At 40.4% G+C, this 25,244-nt stretch overlaps 1 protein-coding gene across 3 annotated transcripts in view; it reads right to left on the bottom strand.

Annotated features, from left to right (window-relative positions):
- UQCC1 (ubiquinol-cytochrome c reductase complex assembly factor 1) overlaps positions 1-25,244 on the bottom strand; it is a 52,883-nt gene that overhangs the window by 15,562 nt on the left and 12,077 nt on the right. For all 3 annotated transcript variants that reach the window (XM_031605675.2, XM_031605674.2, XM_090151965.1), the window contains exons 6-7: positions 20,168-20,225; positions 13,305-13,413 (exon numbers count right to left, since the gene is read on the bottom strand). In XM_031605675.2, coding sequence (XP_031461535.1) covers positions 13,305-13,413; positions 20,168-20,225 — 167 coding nt within the window. The remainder of the gene's footprint in view (positions 1-13,304; positions 13,414-20,167; positions 20,226-25,244) is intronic.

The following is a 25,244-nucleotide window of genomic DNA, read 5'->3' as shown; positions in this document are numbered from 1 at the left end:
CTCTCTTCTGCCACAAATCCATAGTGGGCCTGTATATAAAAACCTGCACAAACTTCTTATATTTTCATTTCAGAAAAGACATTTTTAAAAAGTAGAAAACAGAGAGAAGATCAAGATGATTAAACAGTGAGGACGTGCTAGCTTTGTTCAGGTAGGAATGAGGAAGGAGATGATGGAAGAGGTAAAACGATGAGTGGTATGGAGCAAATAAACAAAGAATTATTCCCCTCTCATAAAAAAAAAGAAGCTGATGAAGCGTCCAAAAATACTTGAAAAACAAATGGAAAAACTTTCTCACGTAGAGAAAGTTTTCTTATTAATTTGTAGAAGTCATTTTCACAGGACATTAAAAACCAAAAAACCAAAAAGGATGACTGTCCCCAAAACAGAGCCCTGCAGAACCCCACTGGTGACCAGCCACCAGCCTGATGTAACCTCAGTTACTATAAGCCTTGAGTCCTGCCACCAGCCAGCTGCTCACCCATCACACTGTGATTGTATTTAACTGTATGTGTGACAGATCCTACACGACTTTCACATTACTCATTAGTGAATGCTGAAAGGGCATACCAGAAGAGAGATGCTACACATTTATTCTGCTTCTTGTCCTTTTTCCCAAATACCTCCAGCTGTTGTTCCGACACTAGATGACCACTTAACATGTTCTGTTTCATTATTTTTTCCACTGATGTTTGCAGAGAGATTGATCTCTCTCTGTGCATCTGCTCCCCCCTAACTCACAGCAACAGTCCATTAGATCACAAATTCTGATCCTCAGCTCACTTTGCTGACTTCCTATTAATTTCACCTGAAATAAGCCAGTGTGATTAGAAAAGAAATGCTGTTTGTGGCACAGCTATTAGTAGTCTTACAGGAACAGGCTGCATATTATGTAGAAATGCTAGAAGAATGATCCTGCTCGTAGCAAATAATTATTTCTCCCTGGGGAAAAAAATTAAGGAAATGCCTTCTCCAAGGACTTTCCAAGTTTCTTCTGGTAGCAGCAAGCAAGTCACCCAAAGCAGCTGTTCCATCTCCTCTCCAAAAAACCTCTCCACAAAAAAAGAAAAAAAAAAAGGAATTAATTTCATTTCAAAGCAGAGGGGCAATTGTTAGATTCCATGCAATTAATAAGCAATTAACCAACCTAAACTTTGATGCTAATACCTAGTAACAGAGGCCGAGACAAATGCAAACACACTATCTTTGAAATTCCTTTCTGCTGCATCTAAGCTTGGTTGTGTTTGCTCCATCAGACGTCCCGCTATCTTCGATCACAGCCCTGTTTTTGGGTGACCTGTTGGACATTCTGCCATCAGTTGTACATTTGGGTAAAATTGAAATTTGAAGTCGCATTGCTTTCACCTTCTACCAATATCCTGCACCTTCTGGTTTCAATCATAAGCTGAGAAAAACCCGATTTCCCTGAGCACTCCTCCTCCCCAGGGCTTCCAGCATACGCATGCCACGGAATAGTTAACAGTTAAATATTTTCTTGCCAATATTTTAAGAGTGTAGAAGGTTCCAAATTGCTGGTAAAATAAACAATGCCAGACTGTGAAAACTCCTGCCTGCCATATACTCTGATGTTAACAAGAGTTTCTTTATTACTGTAACCTTTCAGAAGCGAACAAAAATTATTTCTCTACCCTAGTTCTGCCCTCAAGTAAAAGGCAAAGGAGGAAAGCAAACCATGAAAAAGCTGTAAGATACTGTGAGCTTTCCATCTCACTTCTGCATTTCATTCAGGCTTGATGCTACTGTAGATAAATAAACTTCCAGAAGATCCTGAAAGAGTGGGCAAGGGTTTTAAGAGGGCAGAAATTTCCTTGTGCGCTTTTTCCTAACTAGTGCATGTTAAACCTGCATATGGACCATCAACAAGTACAGAATTAAACAGGGAACAGAAAAGGGTAAATTTAGGATGCTCTCAATCACGTTATTTTCCAGCTCTTTGGTACAAAGCTCTGTCTTCGGGGGCTACAGCCAGGGACTCCACTACATGGTCTGTACCACTTCCTCAATTTTAAAAAACCAAGACTTCACATAGAAGCTTACCAATGGAAATTACCAGTAGGAAAGCAGGTAGTGCCTTTATCACATCCTAGACAAATGAACTTATCTTTCAGGTGACATTCTGAAAACAAGCACCATTCACAGTCCTGCCAGCTTTTTGTTATCTACCACCTACATTTGATACATATGCCCAAGCCATCTGAAAATCAATTCAGATCAATGTTGCTTATTTTACATACACCAAGACTTCACCAATCCAGACTCCCATCTACATTATCCCACAGTGCAAGACAAATATCCCTTTGTATATGCAGTTGCTCTTGTGCCCACAAGGCCAACTGACCAACCTGAAAATCAGCATGATGCAAGCAACAAATAGAGCTCGCTTACTAAGATCAGATATGCTGGTATTTTGGTAATATTGTTTTAACTTTCTGCATTGTTTCCTGCCCTTTGAACATGGAAACAACATTCAAGCTCATTCAGAAGTGTAATGATAATTAGCTATTTAATACCAATAGAGATTGAGCAAGTGGTGTTTGTGCCCCAAAACAAAAGGGAACAGAAATAACTGATTCCCAATGTAGAATGGAAAACAGAACAGGTGTGAACAAAAGCTTGTATGTAAAATACCGTTGCTTGTATGAAAGTAAAAGACAGTAAAGAAGCTAGAAAGACAGCATTGAAATTACTCGAATACACTGTATTTGCACTCCATGACCATTGTCATTTATTTTAACTGTGGGAGTCGTTAGCAAAAGCAGTCATAAAGGGCTTCACAGCACTGAGAGTTTTATAAACAGGTAAAATGGGCTGCAGAAGTCAGAAAATGAAGTAAAAAAATAAACTGAGTTCTAACAGAAAAATATAAACATTCGCAACCCACTTACCTAGGCAGGCTACAGGGCACCGCAGTAGGTGCATTACAAACATGAAGACACTGCATCTGCAGCAGAATTTAAGACTGAACTATGAAGGAGCTGTGCAATTCAATTGGCACAGAACCATCTGCAGGAGCAGAAAGTGTACCCTCAATAAGTCCCTGGATGATACCAAGTTAGGTGGGACTGTGGTTCTGCCTGAGGGTAGGAAGGCTCTGCAGAGGGATCTGAATAGGCTGAGTATATTGGTTGAGCCCAGTCACATAATATCTATCAAGAGAAAGTGCCAGGTCCTGCACTTGGGTCGTAACCACCCCATGCAGCTGTACAGGCTTGGGGGAAAAGTGGCTGGAAAGTTGCCTGGCAGTAAAGGACCTGGGGGTCATGAACAACAGCTGGCTGAACATGAGCCAGCAGTGTGCTCAGGTGGCCAAGAAGGCCAACAGCAGTCTGGTCAGCATCAGAAATAGCATGGCCAGCAAGACTAAGGAAGTGACCATCTCCTTGCACATGGCACAATGAGGCTGCACCTCAAATACTGTATTTGGTTTTGGACCCCTCATTAAAAGCAAATGTTCGGGTAGAGAAATAACGAAACTGAAGAAAAAAAATGATCTGGAATTGAAAAAGGTGAAGCCATGAAAATGCTTCAACTTGCAAGTGTAGGTTTGAAACAAGCAGAGAGGAGAACAGATCCCAAGCCTTCATTGTGGACCTCTGCAACACAAAGTTGCTGGAAGAGCATATTGAACAGAGGCAGTGTGACCATGGAATCAGTGAACCAGTATGGCAGGCATCACTGGCACTGATGATTATTAGCTGAATTAAGTGAATTGTTAAACTGATTAGCTGAACATGAAAGAACACAAGAAAAGGAAGCAAGGATGTATCAGTGACATAAAGAAAGATGTCCTGCAAAGAAGCAAAGAGAATTAACAGAAGACAGGTAAAAGGAAATGGTACAGCAACAGACTAATTTCTCTACAAAATGAGAGGTAGGAAAGAAGTATGAGACATGCTGACATGAGAGACATGAAAGCAGGCAAAAGCCCCAAAAAGGGAAGATAGGAGCTCAAGTGAATTCAGGAATCGGGGTAATAAAAAATGACCAAGGCCAACAAGGGAAAGCAAAAAAATCACAGAATAGCTTGGGTAGGAAGGCACCTCAAGTATCATCAGGCTTCAACCTCCCTGCTGCAGGGTTCCCAACCACTAGATCAGTTTGCCCAGGTCCCATCAAGCTGACCTGTTCCAGCACTTCACCACTCTCTTCCCTCTGACATCTAATCTAAGTCTTCTCTCCTTTAGTTTAAAACCATTCTTCTTTGTACTATCATTATCTACTCATGCAAAAAATCATTTCCCTTCTGTTTATAATCTCCCTTTAAATATTGGAAGGCTGCAGTGAGGTCTCCCCACACCTTTCTCTTCTCCAGGCTGAACACCCTAACCTCCTTCAACCTTTCTACATAGGAGAAGTGCTCCATCCCTCTGAGGTGCTCATGGCCTTCCTCTGAATCCTCCCCGAAAGCTCTGAAACTTTCGGACAGAGTCATGCAAGGAAGGCAATCAAAACAGCATCACCACCTTCTTATAACAGAAGAGGAAGCAGCACAGGTAAAGGCTGATCACCACAACTGTACAGATATTGCTGAATCACTACAAAGATCCTGCTAGATTGGATGCACTGCCTGTCACAGAGAAAACAATGTCTCTCAAACTGTGCCCCTATCTCTCCCGTAAACAGAGTAGCCTGAGAAGCTGCATTCACATTTTCCCTCAGAAACACAGGAATCAAAAATAGTTGCTAATTCTTCTGCAAAATAAAGGTTAGAGAAGAGATCCCAAATGCTAAACAGATCTCACTCGTGCCATTTGTGCCCTAGAGCTAAGTCCAGAATTTATGCAAAACTCAGCACTCCAATCACATTGTTAAATCAAACAGATTTTGAAGAGGAAGCAGAAGCTATCAGTGACATTCTAGTCACAGTGAAAATCACAGACAATAATATAATCAAAATGCACTGACAACACCTGATGCTTTGATTTAGAAGAGACACTGACCTAGATATTTTGCTTAAGAGTGCATACGTGTTTTCCGTATAGCAGCTTAATATTATTAAAGAACTACATTCATAACATGAGATACTTTGCTTCCAAGAGACAAGAATTAGCCAAGCAGATCAGCTGATCTCGGTTGTGGAATTTTGGGACAAACTCCAAAAAGACAGGAAGTTGATAACAAATTTCAGAATATCCAGTACAACACCATGTTATTTAACTTTGCATTGACTGTAGGCAGAGCACAAGCTGAACCGTGAGTGATACACAAAGCAATGACAGAAGCCAGGCAACACTGACAACCTAACTGCTAAGCCAGTCCTAACTGCTATTCCAGTTCTGCTGAGCCTGCAGATGGCTGCAGGTTCGATATGGGTCCCTTCCCTGTTTCCACTGTCATCACTATACTGTCAAAAGAAAAATAATACAGTTGTGGTGAGCAGCAGTTCTCCTGCTCAACACTGGATTTTGGGAGCTATGCTATGCTGTAGGAATTTGAGGAGTGCAGGGCAGCACTCAGTGCTTACAGCCATGGCACAGTGAAATCAGTTTTGGCATGTGAGTCTCACAGGTGTAGTATGTGGGGAGTAATGGCAGAAGCACTGCTAGGAAAGGCACAAGGCAGCTTCCAGTGTAGTGCTTGTAGGCATCAGAGGAAGGCACAAGACAGACACACGAGGACACTGCTGAACAGCAATAACAGCCAACGCATCTGGGGAACTGAAATTAAAATTTTTATGTCAAATTCTACAGCAAACTGAGGCAGGCCAGTTGAAAAGAACTCAAGCATATACTATGCCTTGATTTCAATGCCAGGTATCCTTGGCATGCAGTGAACATGCCTATTGCAGACTGTCAGGCATGTCAGTCCCACAGACCCTGGTTCTAGAACTACATTAAAAATAGAACCTGTGAAATAGCTCATTTCTAACCTCTACGACCTGGCAAAGCTAAGCTCTTATCACCATTCACACTACCTGTGCCAGTCTTCATCACGGTTTGGGTATTTTCAAGGTAACATTCCACATACAAATATCCTCTTGCATATTTAAGTTAAAGCAGATTATACTAAATATACTCTGGAAGCAGTGTCTGGTTCTCTTCCTCATTTACTAAATGACAAACTAATTGAAGTTGCTGTGAATTGCTGTGAGCTTTGGAGTTTTTGAAAAGCGATCAAGAGTTTATGCTTCATTCCTTTTCTGTTTGCATCCCTGTTTCTTTTATATGCTGGTAGACTTCATGCAATCAGAATGAAATTCTGACTTGGAATTTGGTGTTCTGAAATCACTTCCTGGTGACATTCTGAAGGTGACTGCAGGCAAAGAAATCAAAGTTTGTGTCCTATTGATGAAGGAAGAACAATGTTTCACCACAGACAAGGCTTCTGAGAACAAGGCTAAGATGCTTACGCTCCATCTTACTTGATTTGACATAAAACACACGCTTTTGGCTTCCCTAATTAAAACCTCAATGACAGTAACCAATCTGTTGAAATCTTGGGTAGGTGGCCATGAAAATTTCAGTACCTGTAAGGGGAAAGTATCTCTTTTTTATTTTTTTTCATTAAATAAACTCTAACTACTCTATTGCATAGATAACAGTTAATCATTTTGTAATCATGCTCCCAAGCACACAACACATGTTTGCAACTCCTCTCTGAAGCATATAGCTCCCAGGATATGGTGTGACCCCATCATGCTTTCCTACTCCAAATACAATATTGATTACTAGATATAAATTATTCTACCAAGCTGTTTAGGATGTTAAACATTCCCCTTGGAATATTTTTCACTCCTATTTGGACAGAAGTTTAGCATCCAATTCAAACTGGTCATCTAGCCTTTCTCTCAAGCCAGTGGAAAAAAAACCTGAAGCTCTCAAAGGACAATCCATCCTGTCCTCAGGTATGGGTTTGGGGGATCCTCTTCCCCCTTCCGTGCATACAGCCTTGCTGCAGCTCTGTTGGTCACCAGACCCTTGGCAGGCTGCTTCATCTTGCTAAAACAGCAGCTACAAAAATCCCCACTCCTGTGTGACTTGTCTCTTTGGTTCATCTCAATGCCCTCACACTGCTAAACAACAGGCCCTACAACTGCAGCTTCAAGAACGCTCCAACCATCAGAAAGGAATATACATTCATTCTACACGATCACAGGTAATGTTCTTTTGTGCCAAGGATCTTGAGGTCCACACTATTTTACATTCTAGACAAGCGTTGTCTACATACATGGTTTCTCTACCTAGAGAAGCACTTTAATGCTGAACATTTTGTGTGTGGATTATTTTCTTAAGAGAGAGAAGCAGCACCACCATCTTATACTGGACTAAAGAACTGTCAATAAATGTATTTTTCTGTATTTCTTGTCCTGACCAACTGCGGATGAAGAGCTCTGGTAACAAAAACAATGAAGAGAGCACAAGAATTACTGGATCCACGAGTGGTCACAGAACCAACACGGCTTGGCTTTCATGCTCTGTGAATATAGCTGTTAGTATCCTAACACTTTTCTCCTTAAAACGTCCTATTAACATTGCATATTTAAAAATACACAGATCATTTGAAACTTCAACTTTTCCTCTTAGTTGTACAGATAAACAAAACAAAATCACACTTCCCTGCTGCTCCTGTTCTCCCATAACAACGTACTTTGTGTTCTGAGCATCCCCATTTGACCCATGATTTCCCACAAGACTTTAAAGACCGGCCTGAAAGCGACCTCCTGAACTTTCCAGCACTGTGAGTGAATCAACAGCATGTTTCAGTCAGTTCAAAGTTTGAATTCAATCTTGAAATGCTATCAACTTTATGCCATGTCCTCATCTCTGAAAGCCATTCCAGAATCGTACTGGTCTCACTCTGACTGTGATTTCTGAGTCCTTAGGTAAGTGTCAGACTTTTAATTCTCCAGAAAAATAACAACTTGAAATGTACTGTATCACGTTTAGGCAAGTCCAGTAATGTAGGATGTAAGCCTAAGTTCTGGCTGGTTTTTGTTTGCTTGTTTTGTTAGTGTAAGGCAAGACGATATTTTAATCTTCCAGTGTCTTTTCTCAATTAAAAGACAAAATTGTGTTCAAGTTTACAGAGCTAAATTCTGCTCTCAGTTACACTGATGTGAACCACGTTATTGATTCTGATGGTGTTACCTCAGATGTACACCAATGTAACTGAGAGCAAATTATGGGTCACTGTATATAAACAGCTCTGGCTATGAGTATAACAAAGGCTGCATTGTGCTATGCACTGCAGAGCCAATAAATGAATTCAAAAGACACCTAGATGTGTTCCTGGAAAAAGAAGGGGGTGGGGGTCCTGAGTGGTCTGGTGGGAAAACAGGAAAGTGGGATTAAGATAAATTAAAACAGGTTTGGCATGCCTGGCTTGTCAGCCCCTCTTGTTCTTATCTCTTTTGCAGTTTTCAGAACACGTACAGTTATAAAATGGAATTGCTTTTTTGCACTGAAAGTGTCTTAATTCAGAAGCACAATGCTACCACAACACACAAGAATATCGCTGCCAAGAAGAGCCCAACAACAGCTTGCATGTAGTTGGATAAGGACTAATGCATCTAAGACAGCATGTGATTTGCATCAGTTTTCGTTGCTCTTTTCAGTGGCTTTTGGTGGGTTTTTTTTTCCTTTAAAAAAAAGTCATCACATTTCTGTCATCAAACAATCAGCTGAAATTCTGCTCCATGGAACTCCAGCATCCAGACGCCCTTCTGATCAGATCTGCTGCATCATCTAAAGGTATTCAAATACACTTAGATCCACAATAACTGCTTTCACATGCACGCAGTTACTGCAACAATACTCGGCTCAGGTTAATATTCAGGTTGCTGAAGCACTCTGATAGGAAGACAAATAGCAGCAATTTCCAGTATTGTCTGAATTCCCCTTACAAATGGATGAAGCATCTGCCCGTTTGAGGAGCATAAATCTATTCAGTGCAAGCCACAAGGTGGAGATCTCTGGCAAAGCAGGATCGAAAGGAAGCCTTGTACCCAGCCTAATGTTACTATTAACACTTGGAGCCATTGCATCAAGCCAATTTTTCTGTTTGTTTTTAAAGTTTGATAGAAATGTCACTAGTGGAAAAATTAAGTAAAGAGCACTGGTTAGCCACAGAACTGGACACACCTGGCTGCAAACCCACCAAAAGAAACTGACTTCATTAGTACTAGGGACAGCAGAGTAAAATTTATATCTGAAATATGCCTGCACCAGTAGAATTTGCTGAGGCCACAGGCTCTCTGTGTGTTTTTACAGCTGCGTCAAGTTTTGGTTTCTGACTCTTGCCGACATTCAGGAGTGCTGAAGGAGCTCAGGCTAACAAGTCCCAAAACTTTGTAGCTGAGATTTAGATTTCAGCAATTTTAACAACCAGTTTTTGAAATAATACAAACTCCATTTGGAGTTGGAGCTGATGTAAATTAGCAGTTAAAATGCCAGGCATTCTATCACTTTCGGCTCCATTGAACTTGTGTACTTAAGAGCAGATGGCATATTTTAATAAACCATCAGTATCAATTCAGGAATATAATATCCATTTTCTACATCAAGTGCTGGAATTGCTGCTAGATATGAAAACGAGCTGAAGAATTGCAGCCTGGTCTGTCAGCAAGTTCAGCTAATTGCATCCAAGCAGCAAGTTTCATACAGGTGCTCTGTCCCTTATACCACAATACAGCAGTGTACCAGTCTGCTTCAGCACTGACCACTGAGACATTACAGGACAGAAAAAGCTGGGTATACAATGTCCTCACCTGGGAGCTGTGCAGGTGATAGCTTAGTGACCTAAAAGAATTCAGGAAAATTTCCTTTCGTTTGACTTACTTCTGAGAAAGGCTCAGATTATGAAATCTGAAATAGTCAGCAGAAAAACATTAATGCCATCATCTTTGTTCCGCTGTTCTTCTTATGATATATTTAATTACCTTCTTTTGAAGGCAGAGTATAGACTGACTGCAAGACTGAACTCCTTGAGAATAAATAACTGTTACACATATTCCTCAGTCTGCTCACAAATGTTTTGTCAGAGCACGAGAGAGAAGGCAAAGCATGACCTCAGCTTCTTTTAAAATGAAACGCTAAGGATAATATATCAGGACTAATAGGCAGAACCTAGTACTGAGGGTAAGTGTCCTTAACCTATCCTCTCTGCCCCCTGGAACTGCTTAAGCTGAGATGTGAGGAAGGAGGTCAGTCAGAGTACATGCATGTGCAGTGAAAGAAAGTGAGGAAGGGTGAGCAGGCAGGGACAGAACAGGAGTCACCTGTGCAGCACCTTGGCCAGAATGGGATGGTAGGCTAACATCACTAGCACAGAGGAAAGGAATAGAAATAAGAAGCAAGGGAGCTAGATGTTCAGAGCTAATCTCTTTGAACATCCATGCATAAAAGTATTTTCATCCAATACACAATAAATACTACCTGAAGAAACTAAAGAGTTTGAAGTTGACAAACTAATGACTGAAAGATTAGGAATAATTAAAAGATGAAAAAACAATGAACAGTCATGTAAGCTGTACCTTCACAAACAGTATGGGGAAAAGAGCAGTCCTGATTTCCAAGTTTACTATCTAGCACACTTCACCATACTTTCTTACACACCCTTAGTACCTCGTCTAGTTAGCTGTTACCTCAAGAGTTTACCTTCTCTCACAAGGAGTGTAATTAAAATCAATGGGCCTCTGTGCAGTTCAACTATATTAAATATATGCACAGATGAAACTGTTTGTGGGATCAAGACTTTAAATGTGAACATACTTTGTTTAAGCATCAGCTATTGCCACATAAAAGCTACATTAAGACTAGGCTACAGCCAAAAGCCTATCTTGGTACCAATGTAAAATACATCACAGGAATCATATTATTACAATCCAAGCCTGTTTGCTATTACGTTGCATTATCATTATTAAAGATTGTGAAATTTAAACTCAAAGACAAACTGAAAAGACGCCTAGCTTGTCAAGCAGGGAATGAATGGCATTCAAACAACTTAAGAACTCTTCGCAGTTGCATCATACAGCAATCATACAATTATAGTAAGCATTTATTAATGTTTGAAGCTCCAGATTGGATGGAAAATATAAAGACACACTTTCTTCATTTAAAACATTTTGAGGGGAATTTTGAGAGCAAAGGAATAATTCAGTTTGCAGAAATGGTTACGTGCTTTTCTTCACAAAGAACAGACTGTGAGTTCTATCTTTTTCCCTTTCAAGTTCTTCATTAGATTTCATACAACTCTAACTTACACCATGGTTCATTTTTGAGTTCAGCATGCTTGTAAGAGTAGCAAACAGCTTTCCTTCTCTTTGCTGCTTGCTGCTGTTTCAAACCCTGCAAGAAAAACTAGATGATGGCATTTGAGGTTAGTTGATATAAGGAAAAATCAATGTCAAAAGCAACAGAGAAATAGCTTTCTGTCCAGAAGGAGTTCAAAAAACCCCAAAGGGATTTTTGGAGGGTCAGGGAGCAGTGGTGTAGGTCTTTTTTGTTTGCTCTAATAAAAAAGCAACCTTAAATTCACACCCACATCAAGGATCTGAACTGCCTCAGTTTCTTCAGAAACATGAAACAACCATTGCTATGACATGGAAGGCACAGGAAAAGGACAAAAACATGTACATTTCCCATTTAATTCCATCTTTTTCCTCATACTTTTCACACACCATTGGACTACTTAATGTTTTTGTTTCTCTCTCTTAGTCAGGACTAGGTTAGAAAGGAAATTAAGGCCAAAAGCACAGTATAATTAAATACCGAAAACAAAATACGTAAGAAATACAATTAAAGACGAGTTTAGAATGCTAATTAATAATTTGCAATGCTTAAAGTAAATACAGAGATATTAGAATAGCCAGTTAATAATGTGAGGTGTTTGCCATCTGGCCTTCAAGACTTCCAGAAACTAATTCAGTTCCCCTGCTCTGTGAAGTGCTTGTGCCCAACAGGCATTGCACAAAAGCAGCTGTTTGAAACCTGTTATATGAGTTTTTATATCATTGTCTGTCTCCTAGAATGAAAGAATACTTTAAGAGCTTTAGAAAAAAAAAAAAGGTGCTACTAAGAATGCTCTGTGCTAGCAATCATCTAATTTGCCCAGGCTTGCTCACACTACCTCATGGCATCTGACCAGGACAGGAAGGATTCCCATTTCTTTTTGTCTTGCTCATTAATGTAGCCAGAACTTTTAAGATGCCTAAATTTAGACACATCTTAAAAAGCAATCTATAACACAGGAAAGTTAATTTCCAACAGATTGGGGAAATAATAATAATAATAAAAAAAATCAATAGAATCACTGAAGTTACAACAGAACCAATGCTTTTTAAGACCACATGCAAAACAGAATATCAACAAAAAAAACTTGAATTACTGGTGTGATCTCACACCAAATCATAAACTTGTTAATTTCCTTGTTTGTCACAAATAGGTACACAGACAAACCTCTATATAATAATTTAACAATTCTATACTTCTTTTTCCAACATCACATAAGACCTTTCCTAGCCCTGTTCTCTCACTAGAAGCATCCTGAATACTGATATTCTCAACTACATCAGATCTGCTGCCACCACTGTCATACTGGAGACTGTCACCAACATGATGAGAGAGAAATGTATTTACAGACTACAAGGCCAGAAACAACTATTACAACAACTTAGCAGAACCTTGCTCATACTCATAGTGTAGGCCAAGAAGACTGAGTCTCGTTCTTCTTTCAAACTTCCAAATCAACTGTCCATGGAGCTATGCTTCCCTTAAGGGAAGTGTTAACACTTTTCTTTTGAAATGAAGACTAGATATACTAAGAATCCAGAAAATTAAACTAATGAAAGTACATAGTCACGTGCAGAAACTTAACATAATAGCTTTGTCCCTTGACCTTCCTTTTACTCACCATCTTGGATACAGAGAAAACTGAAAGCTCTTCTGGAATGACTTAAATTGCAGTAGTAAGCTTGGCAGTAGTGATGTATCTTCCTACTTGAGCTGCTTATTTCCTATCCCCAAATGCCCATCCTGTTACAGCAGTCCTTGTTTATGTAATCACATGGCAAATATTTGAAAAATTAATTACTTTCATGCAAAACATCATCTTCATCCAGGCCATGATACATTTATCAAAACACAGTTAGTGGCTCAGTACAACAGCTGCAGGAATGACTGGCCAAGATGATATCCACTTGTACCAGCTTAAGTTCATAAAGAAATATACGTGTAGCTACATTTAAGATATATTATTAATTCTTCCAAGATATGCAAAATTACAAACTTACTGCAAGAACTCAGTCATTAAAGTCATCAAGATTACCAACACCAGAGTTAACTTACCCCCATCACCTTGCCACGCTGCTCAACATCCTCCCACATGCAGTGGACAATATAGCGACACATGTATTTTCCTGCTCGACCCTCCTGCTTCATTCGCACCAGACACATCCTGCAGGAACATAAACACCACATTCCTAGCTTTTAGTTTTTCTTCAAGTTTAAAGAATAAATTTAATCAGCTTCAGCTCATTTAAGATTCTTCTTACAGTATGTGCTTTTGTCATCAGTTAATAAAAATAAGATTTTTTAAAAAACAACTACCATAAACTTGTTCATTCTGTACTCGAGGGCTGTATCTGCTGGATTTTGGCCAATCCAGCTACAGAAGACTGACAATGGATTCTATTTTGGCTGACAGCACTGTAATCTAGTTAAGCAGTACTGCAACTTAAATTCCACAGCCTTAAGAACATATCATCCTTTGGAGCAAGAACAAATGTCTTCTCTAATCCTAGGCTACAAGCCAGCTGTAATTCAGCTTGGTATACTAAAATACTGGAAAAGACTGTACTAGCCAAGTAGTGAAAGCTGTAGCAGGTTACACACTTCACCCAAACTCACATTAGCAATGTCCTAAATTATTTCATCTACAGGGGTCTTATTATACACATCCAACCATTTGGCAAAACCCCTACATGCAGTACATGCTAGAAGAGATCACAAGTTTGTGAGCAGGATCTTAATGAGAATACCAGGTTGGGCTGTTTTCTTTCTTTTTTTTTTTTTTTAAATAAAGCCTTAAAGCCACTCAAACTACTGCTGATGTTCAGTCTAAAAAACAAACCATCACAACTGTACTTTTTTTTTTTTTAATTACATCTGTAAACAGCACGAACTGAATCGCAGGCTGTTCCCTCACTGTGCTAGGAGATGAGTTCCACCACCAGAACACATTCTCTACCTCGCTCTGCTCCTGCACTGCAAGGCAGAAAGCTGGGATGATAGGATGCTCCAACACTGAAGCTGAAATAAGTCACTGCTTTGCAGAGACATGCTATGCTTGGGGAACTGTTGATGTAAAAGCTGTTTCTCACACCTTTTGAAAAAGCAAAAGAGCAGAGCTGCTACAGGCCACTTTGAAGCAGCCATGTTACTAATAGTGAAAGCACTGCAAGAGTTAAGAGGTAAAAATGATTTATGTATCTGTTCATTTCTGCAGTGGAGATAAGATCTGGGCCTCCCTTCAGGCATTAGAAGCATTCGTTGCTCTGTGAATGCCAGCTCAACAGGGAAAATCATAAACATCTGAAACTTGTCTGTTGGGCTGACCTGTAAAAGTGCAGATGCCAATCTTCATGATGGATTCTATCTGATTTGCCAGTTAGTAAAGGAAAGTGTTTTTTGTTTTTTGTTTTTAACCTGCAAAGGAAGCAAAACTTACTGCCAATGTTGAGTCACAGAGGTAAAACAAGCTGACAGAGCTGCATTGCTCACATACTCTTTTCTAAATAGAATCATACATTTAAGTCCCATACAAGGTCCATTCCACTCATGCTCCAGTACCAAAAGAAGAAAAGCCCTTGAGCCAGAATCTGATTTCTACATGAATGCTTTTGAAAATGGCAGCCACCAGGTGAGAGGCAGGTCAGGCTCCAGTGTAACACAGTCCTGGCAGAATGAGGTCAAAAGATTGGAGAGGGACTGAGGCATGGCAAGGAGATCAGTGATCAAAGGGGGTAAGTGAGTAAGAGCCTTGGGAGAGGTTAATAGGGAGAGAAGGGGAAGGACAGCAGTCAGCAAAGGGAACACTGGGAAGAGCAGCAACTCCTGGCTCAGGAAACAGAGCTTTAAGGATTCCCAAGGTATATATGGTGGTAGTGACAGTCCCATTTCTGTCTAAACAGCACCTAGCAAGCAAACAATTACAATTAAGACAATAGAATCACGGAATCATAGTATGGCCTGGGTTGATAAGGACCCCAATGCTCATCCAGTTCCAACCCCCTGCTATGTGCAGGTCGCCAACCAGCAGCCCAGGCTGCCCAGAGCCACATCCAGCCTGGCCTTGAATGCCTGCAGGGATGGGGCATCCACAACCTCCTTGGGCAACCTGTTCCAGTGCATCACCACCCTCTGTGTGAAAAACTTCCTCCTAATATCCAACCAAAACCTCCCCTGTCTTAGTTTAAGACATTCCCCCTTGTCCTATCCACCCTTGCAAACAACTGTTCTCCCTCCTGCTTATATGCTCCCTTCAAGTACTGGAAGGCCACCATGACGTCTCCCTGGAGCTTTCTCTTCTCCAAGCTAAACAAGCCCAGTTCCCTCAACCTTTCTCCATGGGAGAGGTGCTCCAGATTCTGTGAAGATGGTAGCAAGAAGTAAATCTATCAGCATCTTGCTAAAAGAAAAATGGCAAAGCTTTCAGCTAGAATGATGATCCAGAACTCGGAACATCTCTCTAGTTATCAGCCCTGACACAAGCCAGACACATTATGAGCTTAAAACCTGTCTTACTTTCATCAGCTTCAAAACCTTTGTTCCTCTTATGCTTTTACATAATTAACCTGTACAAAACAGTTAGTAAGAGTTGTTGTATTCCAAATTTTTTTGCTCACTCTTATGAAGTCAAAGAGAAAAACACTCAGCCTAAGACTTGGAAGCCTAACTTTGGGTTGAGAGAAGTATTTTTACACTACTCTTACTCAATTCACAAGCTCAGGGAAAAAAAAAAAAAATAGCAAGAGGGACTTGGCAATCACCCCCACATGCATAAATATAAGTTCCCATCCAGTCTTCCTTCAGCAGCAGTGAACCAAGAGGAGAGAGCAGCACAAAGACCAGCAGTTAACAACCGCTCACTGATGAGCAGGAATGGAGCAGTGCTCAGAGGAAAGCCTGCTACCCTCGAAGCCTAAAAGGCAGCTCTGTGTTTGGATGCATAGTGCTGTCATAGAGCTGTTCTGCAGCACCACGAGTGAGATCATGGAATTCTGCAGTTTATTTTAAAGTTTGGTAGTTTGTTACTACACCTGCCGTCTGAGGTTTAAAAAGACGTGCACTCTTTAAAGACTATAAACTTTCTAACTGGGTCAACACAGTGTGAAACATTTTACCGTTTCACTGCAAAATCTGTTCTGCAGTTTACTCAAATACTGACTCATCTTTTCAAACCATGAAAGCAAATCTATTCCAAACCATCTTTAGAAAATTATCTACTATTGGTTGGGGTGGATAATTTATGTTATATTTAATTAGGCAAAAGATTAAATTAGAAGAAGATAATCCATAAGGATGCCTGAAAAGGCACGTGAGCACATGCACCTTCTTTCATCTGAGGTGAGAAGCAGCAGCTTCCAACAGGAGCCTCAGCTGTGACTGCTTCTGCCAGTACAGTAAAACACACTGCTTTAAGCTCCAGAAGCAGAAGTCAGCACTACTCTATCCAAGCGTTGAGATGCAGCTCCGTGCTACGCAGTCAATGTCTGATGAAGCATTATGCCTCCAAGGTTAAAGCCCGCTCAGAGCTTCCTATTATCCCCTTTCACTGGACCAGGCATTCTGCCCTCCTCGGGTGTTCCAAGGCAATTATTTCTAGAGTTACATCATACCAGGCCAGAGAAAGGACTCTGGTTTAACAACGGGTGTAACAACAACCAAATAAGAAGGCTGTTTTGTTGTGTTTAACCCAAATCATCTATAAAGTGCCAGCAACAACAGGAGAAGAAAGCTCTTGTACAGACTTCAACTAGATGTGGAGATTTGCACCTTTATGATGAATGGAAGCTCAGAATAATGGTACGGAGCTGGTACAGAATGGTACAGAATTCTGAACTCATGCTATTTCCTTTAGCAAGTTTGCATGATATCCTTTGCTTCAGCCTAGCAAGTTCACTAGGTACAGTATTTACAGCTAAGTACAGGTGTTTGTGGAGGTACAAGCTAATAGACCTCAGCCTGGCTGTGCCCCTCTCTCCTGATGCCTGCACATAGGCTGTTTAGCCCATTCGCTCATGGTGAGGCAGGATCAACCTTAAGACATTCCAGACAAACTTGTTCTTAAAAGGTCTCTCAGGTAAGATATTACTCTCTTTGTTGTAATTTTAAACTCCTTCCTCTCTGCTCTTCTAGAATGAACCATGGACAGTTTATTCTCTTTCTTCTGAGACGGCGTATCTCAAAATAGTACAGTAACCTCAGACCTTTCTCTGCAAATCTGATAAATCTGTCCCTGCAGGAACTGTTTTCCACAAACTTGATGGTTCTTCTTCCTCTACACTCATTCAAACTGACCAACACTTTCACAAGCACAGCTTTTCTTACAGAAAACAGTGAGTTTCACAAAGGATTTGAAGCTCTGCTCTATCCTGACCCTAAATGCTAGGTAATGCAGGATGTACCACATAGATAAGACATTTTCTTACAACAGTCAAAGTCATCACTTTCCCAGTTTGGAAACTGTGTGGACACAGCCTATAATTCAGTTACACTGTCACAAGAAAAGAACAAAGTGGCAGTGGGAATGAAAATTGAGATTTCCTAGAAGGTATGGGCTTCTGAGCCTGAAGTCCTCCTGACATCAAGGGTGTGAAGTAACTGAAATAGCCTATAAAACCCAGGGAAGAACACTAGTAGGCTGATTTTCTAAAGTATAATTTTAGAAGAACATTGGAAGGAAATGCAGTGCATCTGAAGGAACATTATCTTTAAATAAGTTAATAAAAACTGAGCTAAATGAATGCCTGATTCTCCCCCTCCTTTCTAGTTACATGGAAAATTTGGTTCACAGAAAATAAGAGAAAATAAGAAACAGATATTCAAACAGTGAACCGATCAGAATCTGTAATAACGCAAGGAGTATGCTCTGACAAGATCTTAAAGTTTATAAAAGGTGAGACAGCACAAAGACTTGATTGGAACATGACAGACAATGACAGCAGTGAGAGAGGAGGAGGGTTTTTACTTAAGTATATATATATAAAAATCTTATTCTTTCCTGCTTCAGAAGATATTCTAAATCAGTTGAAAGTCAGTCTCTGTAGGTGAAGAGGGAGGAAACGAGTAATCCAGAAAGTGATCTAGACTTATGAGGGGGAACAGAAACTTCTTACAGATGGCAATCAGAATCTATGGTCAGGTATCAGAAAGACTTCTAGCCTGAGACAAAAGGTCCAGGAGGAGAGGTAGGTATTAGAGCCTTCAGAAGGAGGGTACCTTTACATATGCCAGTGTTAGTAGAATCCCTCATGTCCTGCTCCCTCTTTACTGAGATACTGATTTAGAAAAGAGAATCAGAGAGAATGCAGCGATATATCTGCCATGCCATGGCAGAATCTTGGCCACTGAGATAGTCACAAGCAAAACATGCAGCATCTTCCAGTGGCCCAGGTAGTGAGTAGACTTCTCTGTGTTCTAGAACATCAAACCAGATCTCTGATTGCTGAGAATGACAGCACTCATTTTGGTCAAGCTGCCAGAAACAAGGAGAAGCCAGGTATAAAAACTTTGGAAAAACAAACCTCTTATTAAAAATTAGCTTAGTACTACCTTCCAGATTCACATATTCATCATTGTCCAATGAAACAGTGATTTTGTTCCTTTCTGCTTGTGCAGGACCTTCTTGTTAACACACTGACTATAGGTTAAGCATAAGAATGTTTCAGTTTCCCTCCTTAAGGGTCTCCTTAGCATCACAGGCTTGAAGAGAAGCAACTCTTGGCTTCCTCTGACATAACTGTGATCTCAGAAGTTCCGTGTCTATCAAATACTACCTTCTCTATCATAGTTCCCTTATTTATTTTCATACCTGTCAGTTGTGAAAGAATATTGTGCATCTCAAAAGCCATGCTACTACATGGCACATTTTCCTGTCAATGCAAAATTGTTGTGAAAAGTGTGTTTTCTGCAGTTTTGTGTTACCTCCCTTTGTTTCTCCTCAAGTACTTACAAATGGTTTGGTTTGAAAATTTATTGCAGCAGTTTTCCAAATATCAAACCAAATGATTAGCTTATTAATTCAGTCATTAAAGCCCTTTTCATATGGAACAGTAAGAGACTGCAAATCTCAAGGGTGATCCATTAATTGAGTCCACTGATTTCATTAACCAATTCAATGGTTCCGCTAATTAATTCATTCCTTAGTGAAATGAGCTGCCCCATCTTTCAATATATTGAGGAGACAGGAAATTAAAAGGAGGGAAGGGGGAAAAAAAAAAAAGGAGGCAAGGAAATAAGAGGCCTGTTCTTAAGTGCAACTATTTTAGTACAAACTTCCTTTTGGAGTCTTTGGGTAGTAAAATGTAAGTCTATGGACTTCAGTTTCATGAAAGATCTGGCACTTAACAAGAATTACTGTACTCCCCTGTGCATCCTGCTGACCTTTATAAGTATGTAATATTAGATGAAAAACTGATTTTTTTGGCTACTCTTTTCACAAATGAAAAAGGAGGAAAAAAACTTAATGTTTAAGGTGTTAAATATTTTTAGATGTAGCCAAGCTGGCATTCACCAACCTATACGTACATTTCAGAGGCGCAAGAATAAATGCCAGTGCTATAATTTGTTAAATGCTTCTGACAAGCAGCAAACTTCAACCACCACAAATTCTCACAATTTAAACCACTTCTACATAAATTTAAACTTTTCCTAAAACACCTAAATGGGATTTTTCCACACAGGCTGAGTAAGGCTTTTAGAAAGCTCACGGCACGGGTTATTCCATTACCTAGAAATACGGAGATTTAAGATGTCAGTTTCTCCATGGGTCTTTTTGCTCGTTAGTAGAAAACTATTAGAATTCATTATTTTGTAAATTAAATATTACCACTTTTATCACTAATCATGGAGCCTGCTTTTTTGCACAGTAAGGTACGTATCATTTTATTTCCTGAGACTACTTATATTACTATTCAAGCTTCACTTACCAGACATGAAGCTGGGCTACTAGAAACCATGAATTCAATGTATCAGGCATTTGGCACCCTTGATGGGAAAGAGAAAAGAAATAAATAAAAACAAATATGAATTTAAATTTGATCTGTTTTTGTACCTAACAGATTCACTACACCAAAATCTGAATACATATTAATAATTAAATTTCTAGCTTTACTCAGTAAGTACATATTGGAAGCAAATATAATTTACTGTCAGACATCATTAAGATCTAGAACATGCAGTCACAGGATACTGTAGATACCAAAAGGCTTTGTATATTTAGAACTGAGGTAAAACTAACAGGAGGGGAAAAAACACAATGAAGAATCACGAAGAAAAAGATATGGCTTCCACTTCAGGAAGTCCCAGAGCAGAAGAGAATTACAAGGAAGTATCAGTGGATGCTTTGCCCAGTTCTTGCACTCCTCCTTTAGCACGTGCTGATTCCTCCTGCCAGAGGCAGGATGCTGCTCACTGTGCTAGCTGGCACTTTGCTCTCACGCAGCTGCTGTGACTTGTTATGTGGCTGCACAACCCATGGCACTCTCGGAGTACCTTGCCTCAAGCCATCACATATTAGGATTAAAAGAACAAACCAGCCATGGAAATAATTTCTCTTTCCATATTCCGTTCTACTACTATAGCTGCTGGGTTTCCCAGAAATGTCTACATGCACGTGGACATTATACCATAAAGCCACCCATGTCATGATGTTGGGAGGCTGGAGATTCAGGCTCTATGCCACAGAAACCAGACTGCTCTTCCTCATGCTAGGAATGCATGGACCTCCGGGTTCTGTGCACAGTAAGTCCTTCAGTTCCTCTCAGATTTAAAGCTTCCTCATGGGAAGCCATTTCTATAGCTGTCTCTTGAAGAAGTACCCTAATGAAAAGCAGCTGACACCTTGGCCTACCCAGCACTTGGCCTCGTCTTCTGGACTACTCAAGCCTGGGATGCAGAGTATTCAGAAGCAGACTTTCCCATTGGATCTGCCTCAGGGAAGTCAATCCCTTTTTCTGTACTGCAATGTATTCCTTCCTAACTCCTATACTTCCTGGCTCTCAGGCAGTAACAAGGAGGCTCACATGGACCACGAAGCAAAATTTTTACAGCCTCTTTCTTTTTATATGTCAACCACGGTCAGGCAGCCACCACAGCAAACAAGCAACTCATCACTATTCCTCCTCCTCAAAGTGATGATGCCATCAGGGGACAGAACGTGCCAAGCTTCAGCATCAATGTCTATACATCACCTACACCACCTCTAAGAGAGTATAAAGTCACTAACTAACAGTATGTTTGGAGGTTAACCACAGGTTTCCAACACCCTTCTCCCCTTTTGGCTGTCTCATTACAAGTAGAAACAGTCCAAGTCCTTAGAAATGAATACTTTGACCTAAAGGCAAGCCAAAGGATCTCCAACCAGAGCAAGAGTGCACAGTGCTTGCATTAATCAAGCCAGTTAATTAAATGAGGGTTCCACAGACAAGGTTCAGAGTGAAACACTTAGTTCAACAGACAGAGGTTTCTGAAATAGAAGTTAGCACGCATCAGCCTGCTAGCACAGAAACTGCTCTGCGCTGGAAAGCAAAGCTCACACCTCCACTGCTGGAAATTCTGAAAGTTTTTAAAGACCTATTCAGTAGAAGAGTTCAAGGAAGAATTTTTTCCTCTAACTTCCCAAGTGTTGCACTTCCATTTCTTCATTCACTTTTTAACTTCTGTATTAGGACTGGCTATGTCTTAATTTAAAGGAGGGATGGTTGCTTCAGAGTAACAAGTTTGTCCTTAGTTACCAGTTAAAAACGAGGCACTTCTAAAATGTGGAGTTTCAGGAGACCTTGTTTCAGAAAACTAAAAGGGAAGAAATATCCATCCTAAAACTCAATAGAAAATTATTTCCTTCAGAATATAGTTAGATGTAGAAAAAAAATATGTAAAACCACCTGTGAAATACCGTGATATTATCAGCTGAGGAATAAATCTGTTCTGCCTGCAGAACACACTGTTCACATGTCTGTGTATTTAAGAGACATAAACACTCAGGCTTATGGGGACATATATCTTTTTCCAGTCATATACTGCACTTAAAATTCATCAGGTAAGAGAAGCAAACTTTAAAGTAGAATTTTTCCTGATGGAAAATGCAACTATCACAATTTGAGGAAGGATGAAATGAGATAACATCCCCACATCCTGCAAAAAAAAAAATATAAAACAGGCACAGTGTGTCAGCATCCCTCTCTTAGAGTACTGACTGACAGGGAGAGCAGCAGGTATCTACAAGACACCCCAAAGGCTGCAGAGAACAGAAGGATCCAGAGTGCTTTAGGTAAACTCCAGCCCTTCTGTGCTGCTTTGTTAGTCCCACTACAAACTATTGGAAATAGAGCCATCACTGTGCTACCACAACTGCAGGACAGTGGAGCAATCAATAGTATTAACAGTTCAAAATGAATTGCAGCAACCCTATAGGTTCAGGCTCATCAAGAAATTCCAGCTCAGCTCTCAGTATCACCTACCTGATCCTAAAAGCTCTTCTAGTCTTTCAAACATAAGATATGAGGCATTATCCTTACTTCATTTTGTTAGAACTACCCAAACTTCACAAGCTTCATGCACAGAAAGTTTTCTGCTGGTAATCTAGCTATTCCCTCTACTACTTCTCTGTTCTCTTTTACACAAAGTATATCTGAAGTCCTAAAACAGCTCCACTTTCCATATAAGCAGTACAGGTTAGCAGGCATTTGGAACATCAGCCCTTAACTGAAGTTCCCAAAATTTTGCTTAATGATCATTTATGGACAAGGGGACGGCAGAATGGCAGGTACAATAAAACTAACTGCAGTATAATATTGGACAGCCTCAATTGCAACAGCTCCTTCACATATTACAGTAGATTCACAACTCACGTATTTTGGGTACTGTTGTTCAAAAGCACAACACAGAGAAAGGCAGTTCACAGGGCTCATTCTGCATTAGAGAAACTCTCAGAAAGTTCACCGGTTACCATCAGAAAGGCACTGAGAAAGTGCAATATTTTAAGATGTGAAATACTATCTGTCATTGCTCTAGCCCTCAGCACCATAATATCCAGGCAGTCTATCTCACCTGTTGGAAAACCACCTTACAGAAATCTGCATACTAATATGAGATCTGCATGGTCACGCAGTTATGATTCGAGCAACAGCACAACCACATCACAAAAGCAAGACCAGAAAGACTGAAGAACCAATTCTGATCACACAGGGTTAATCAGCCCACAAATGGTTTTACACATGCATGGGTGTACTGTTTTCAAGGCCAGCTCAGTAGGTTAACAGCTTTCACAAACTACAGAGAGAAAGCTAATAAGCTCTCCAGAGACCAGAGCCGACTCTGTGCAGTTCACTTGGATATCTCAACACCATACAGCTTCAGCCAGAAGTGCTGGGGGCAGCAAAGCCAAGAAAAAAATAAAAAATACTCTGCTAGGTCTGTGTGCAGCCAGTTTCAGTGAGGATAGACCTGAGCTGGGTCTCGTGCCACAGCATTACTATTCTTAAGGGTCCTGAACAGTGCAATTTATTGTGTGCAGCACCCACACCAGCATGGTCTCAGGTGCACCTTTGCATGCTACATCACTGACAGAGCTAGGGGTAACTGCTTCCTGCTCCTGCTAGTCCAGTCACCCAGACTGCTCTTTTGGGAATGAGCTGTGGTCCTGGCTTAAGGGTTGCCCATCTTTACTTGATAAAGAAAGGAAACCCCCATTCTCATTGATCTGGTTTGATTAAAAAAAGAAAAGAAAAAAAAAAAAGGAAGATGACCTGAATTAAAAGTTGGATATCTTGCATGTTCCATGCTTCCCTTCTTTTAAACACACATTCCTCACCACTCAATTTATGCCAGCTGCTTGCCATCAGACGCTTCTATGTGCCACTAGTTCCCTAACAGAAAAAAACAGCAAGCCAGCAAAACACTGAACTAGTTTCTTACAGTGACCTACCTATTACTTCAGTAGATATGGTAATTTCCAGTCCAAAGCTCATCAGGAGCACAAGAAGAAGTGGAGAATTGAGCCTTCTCCCTTCGGCCATTGCTTCAACTCAGCTACCCATGGAATTACAGCCTAAGCTCTTTTACATCAACGTAAAAGGTCCCTGCCCATCCCATCCAAACCATCTCTTAGGGAAACTACTTCTTAAACACAGATCACATCATTTGCCTGCTAGGTTTTAAAGCCAATCTCCCAAACAGCTGCAGGTAGAGAACCATAACAGAAACTCCTTACATCTGTTTTTGTATCAGAGCAATGGTTTCTTTGGAACCACAGTCAAAGACTCCAACAGCACAGGATTCTTGTAACAGCAGCAGACACATCACACACTGTCAATCTGAGCAAAACAAGCTATTTCCTTATGGAACAAAGGTCTCAAGTGTATGCAGTAAGATTTCCCCAGGTGTAAAATCAGAGCTGGACTGGCTACAACCTATATGGTAGAGCAAAAAGTGAAAAAGAGCAACAGTGACATTCTAGAGAAAATGGGGAAAGATCACCTGCTCTCTGTGATATGCTTACATCTCAGAGCTCTGAGCATCTTTGCTTTAAAACAGCAAGCCAATGCCAAGAATACAACTGAAGTAATTTTTACTCAGTACTGAGCCTAAAAATCTGTGGCAAAGAAAAGCCGTGGTATCTCCTTCCCAGACACATTTTGAAATTCCTTTTATCTAGGGAAACATCTATTCATCTTTTCACAATTAATCTGTTAAGCAGAGATAGTGAAACAACAGCTAAAAATAGTAACACCTCCATCTGAGAGGCAAACATGATGAAGAAGGGAAAGTTTGAGAGGGCATACAGCTGAGCAGAGGTACGTACACAGCAAAACTGAGGTTCCAGTTTTCTGATCAGCAGTGATGACTCCAATCGCTTATAGAGCGAGTTCTCTCACTTCTACCACCTCTGAAACCACATCAGAGTTTTGGAAAACCTTCTGAAAACCATTGGAAATTTTTGCAGCAGCAACACTATATAACAAACCCCTCTCAGTACATTTCACACTCGATGAACAAACAAAGAAC

This window comes from Phasianus colchicus, chromosome 17, assembly GCF_987193195.1.
Source record: "Phasianus colchicus chromosome 17, bPhaCol1.hap1.1, whole genome shotgun sequence".
Lineage (NCBI taxonomy): Eukaryota > Metazoa > Chordata > Aves > Galliformes > Phasianidae > Phasianus > Phasianus colchicus.
The sequence above is the reverse complement of the archived record's forward strand: the minus strand, read 5'-3'. Positions and strand labels throughout refer to the sequence as shown.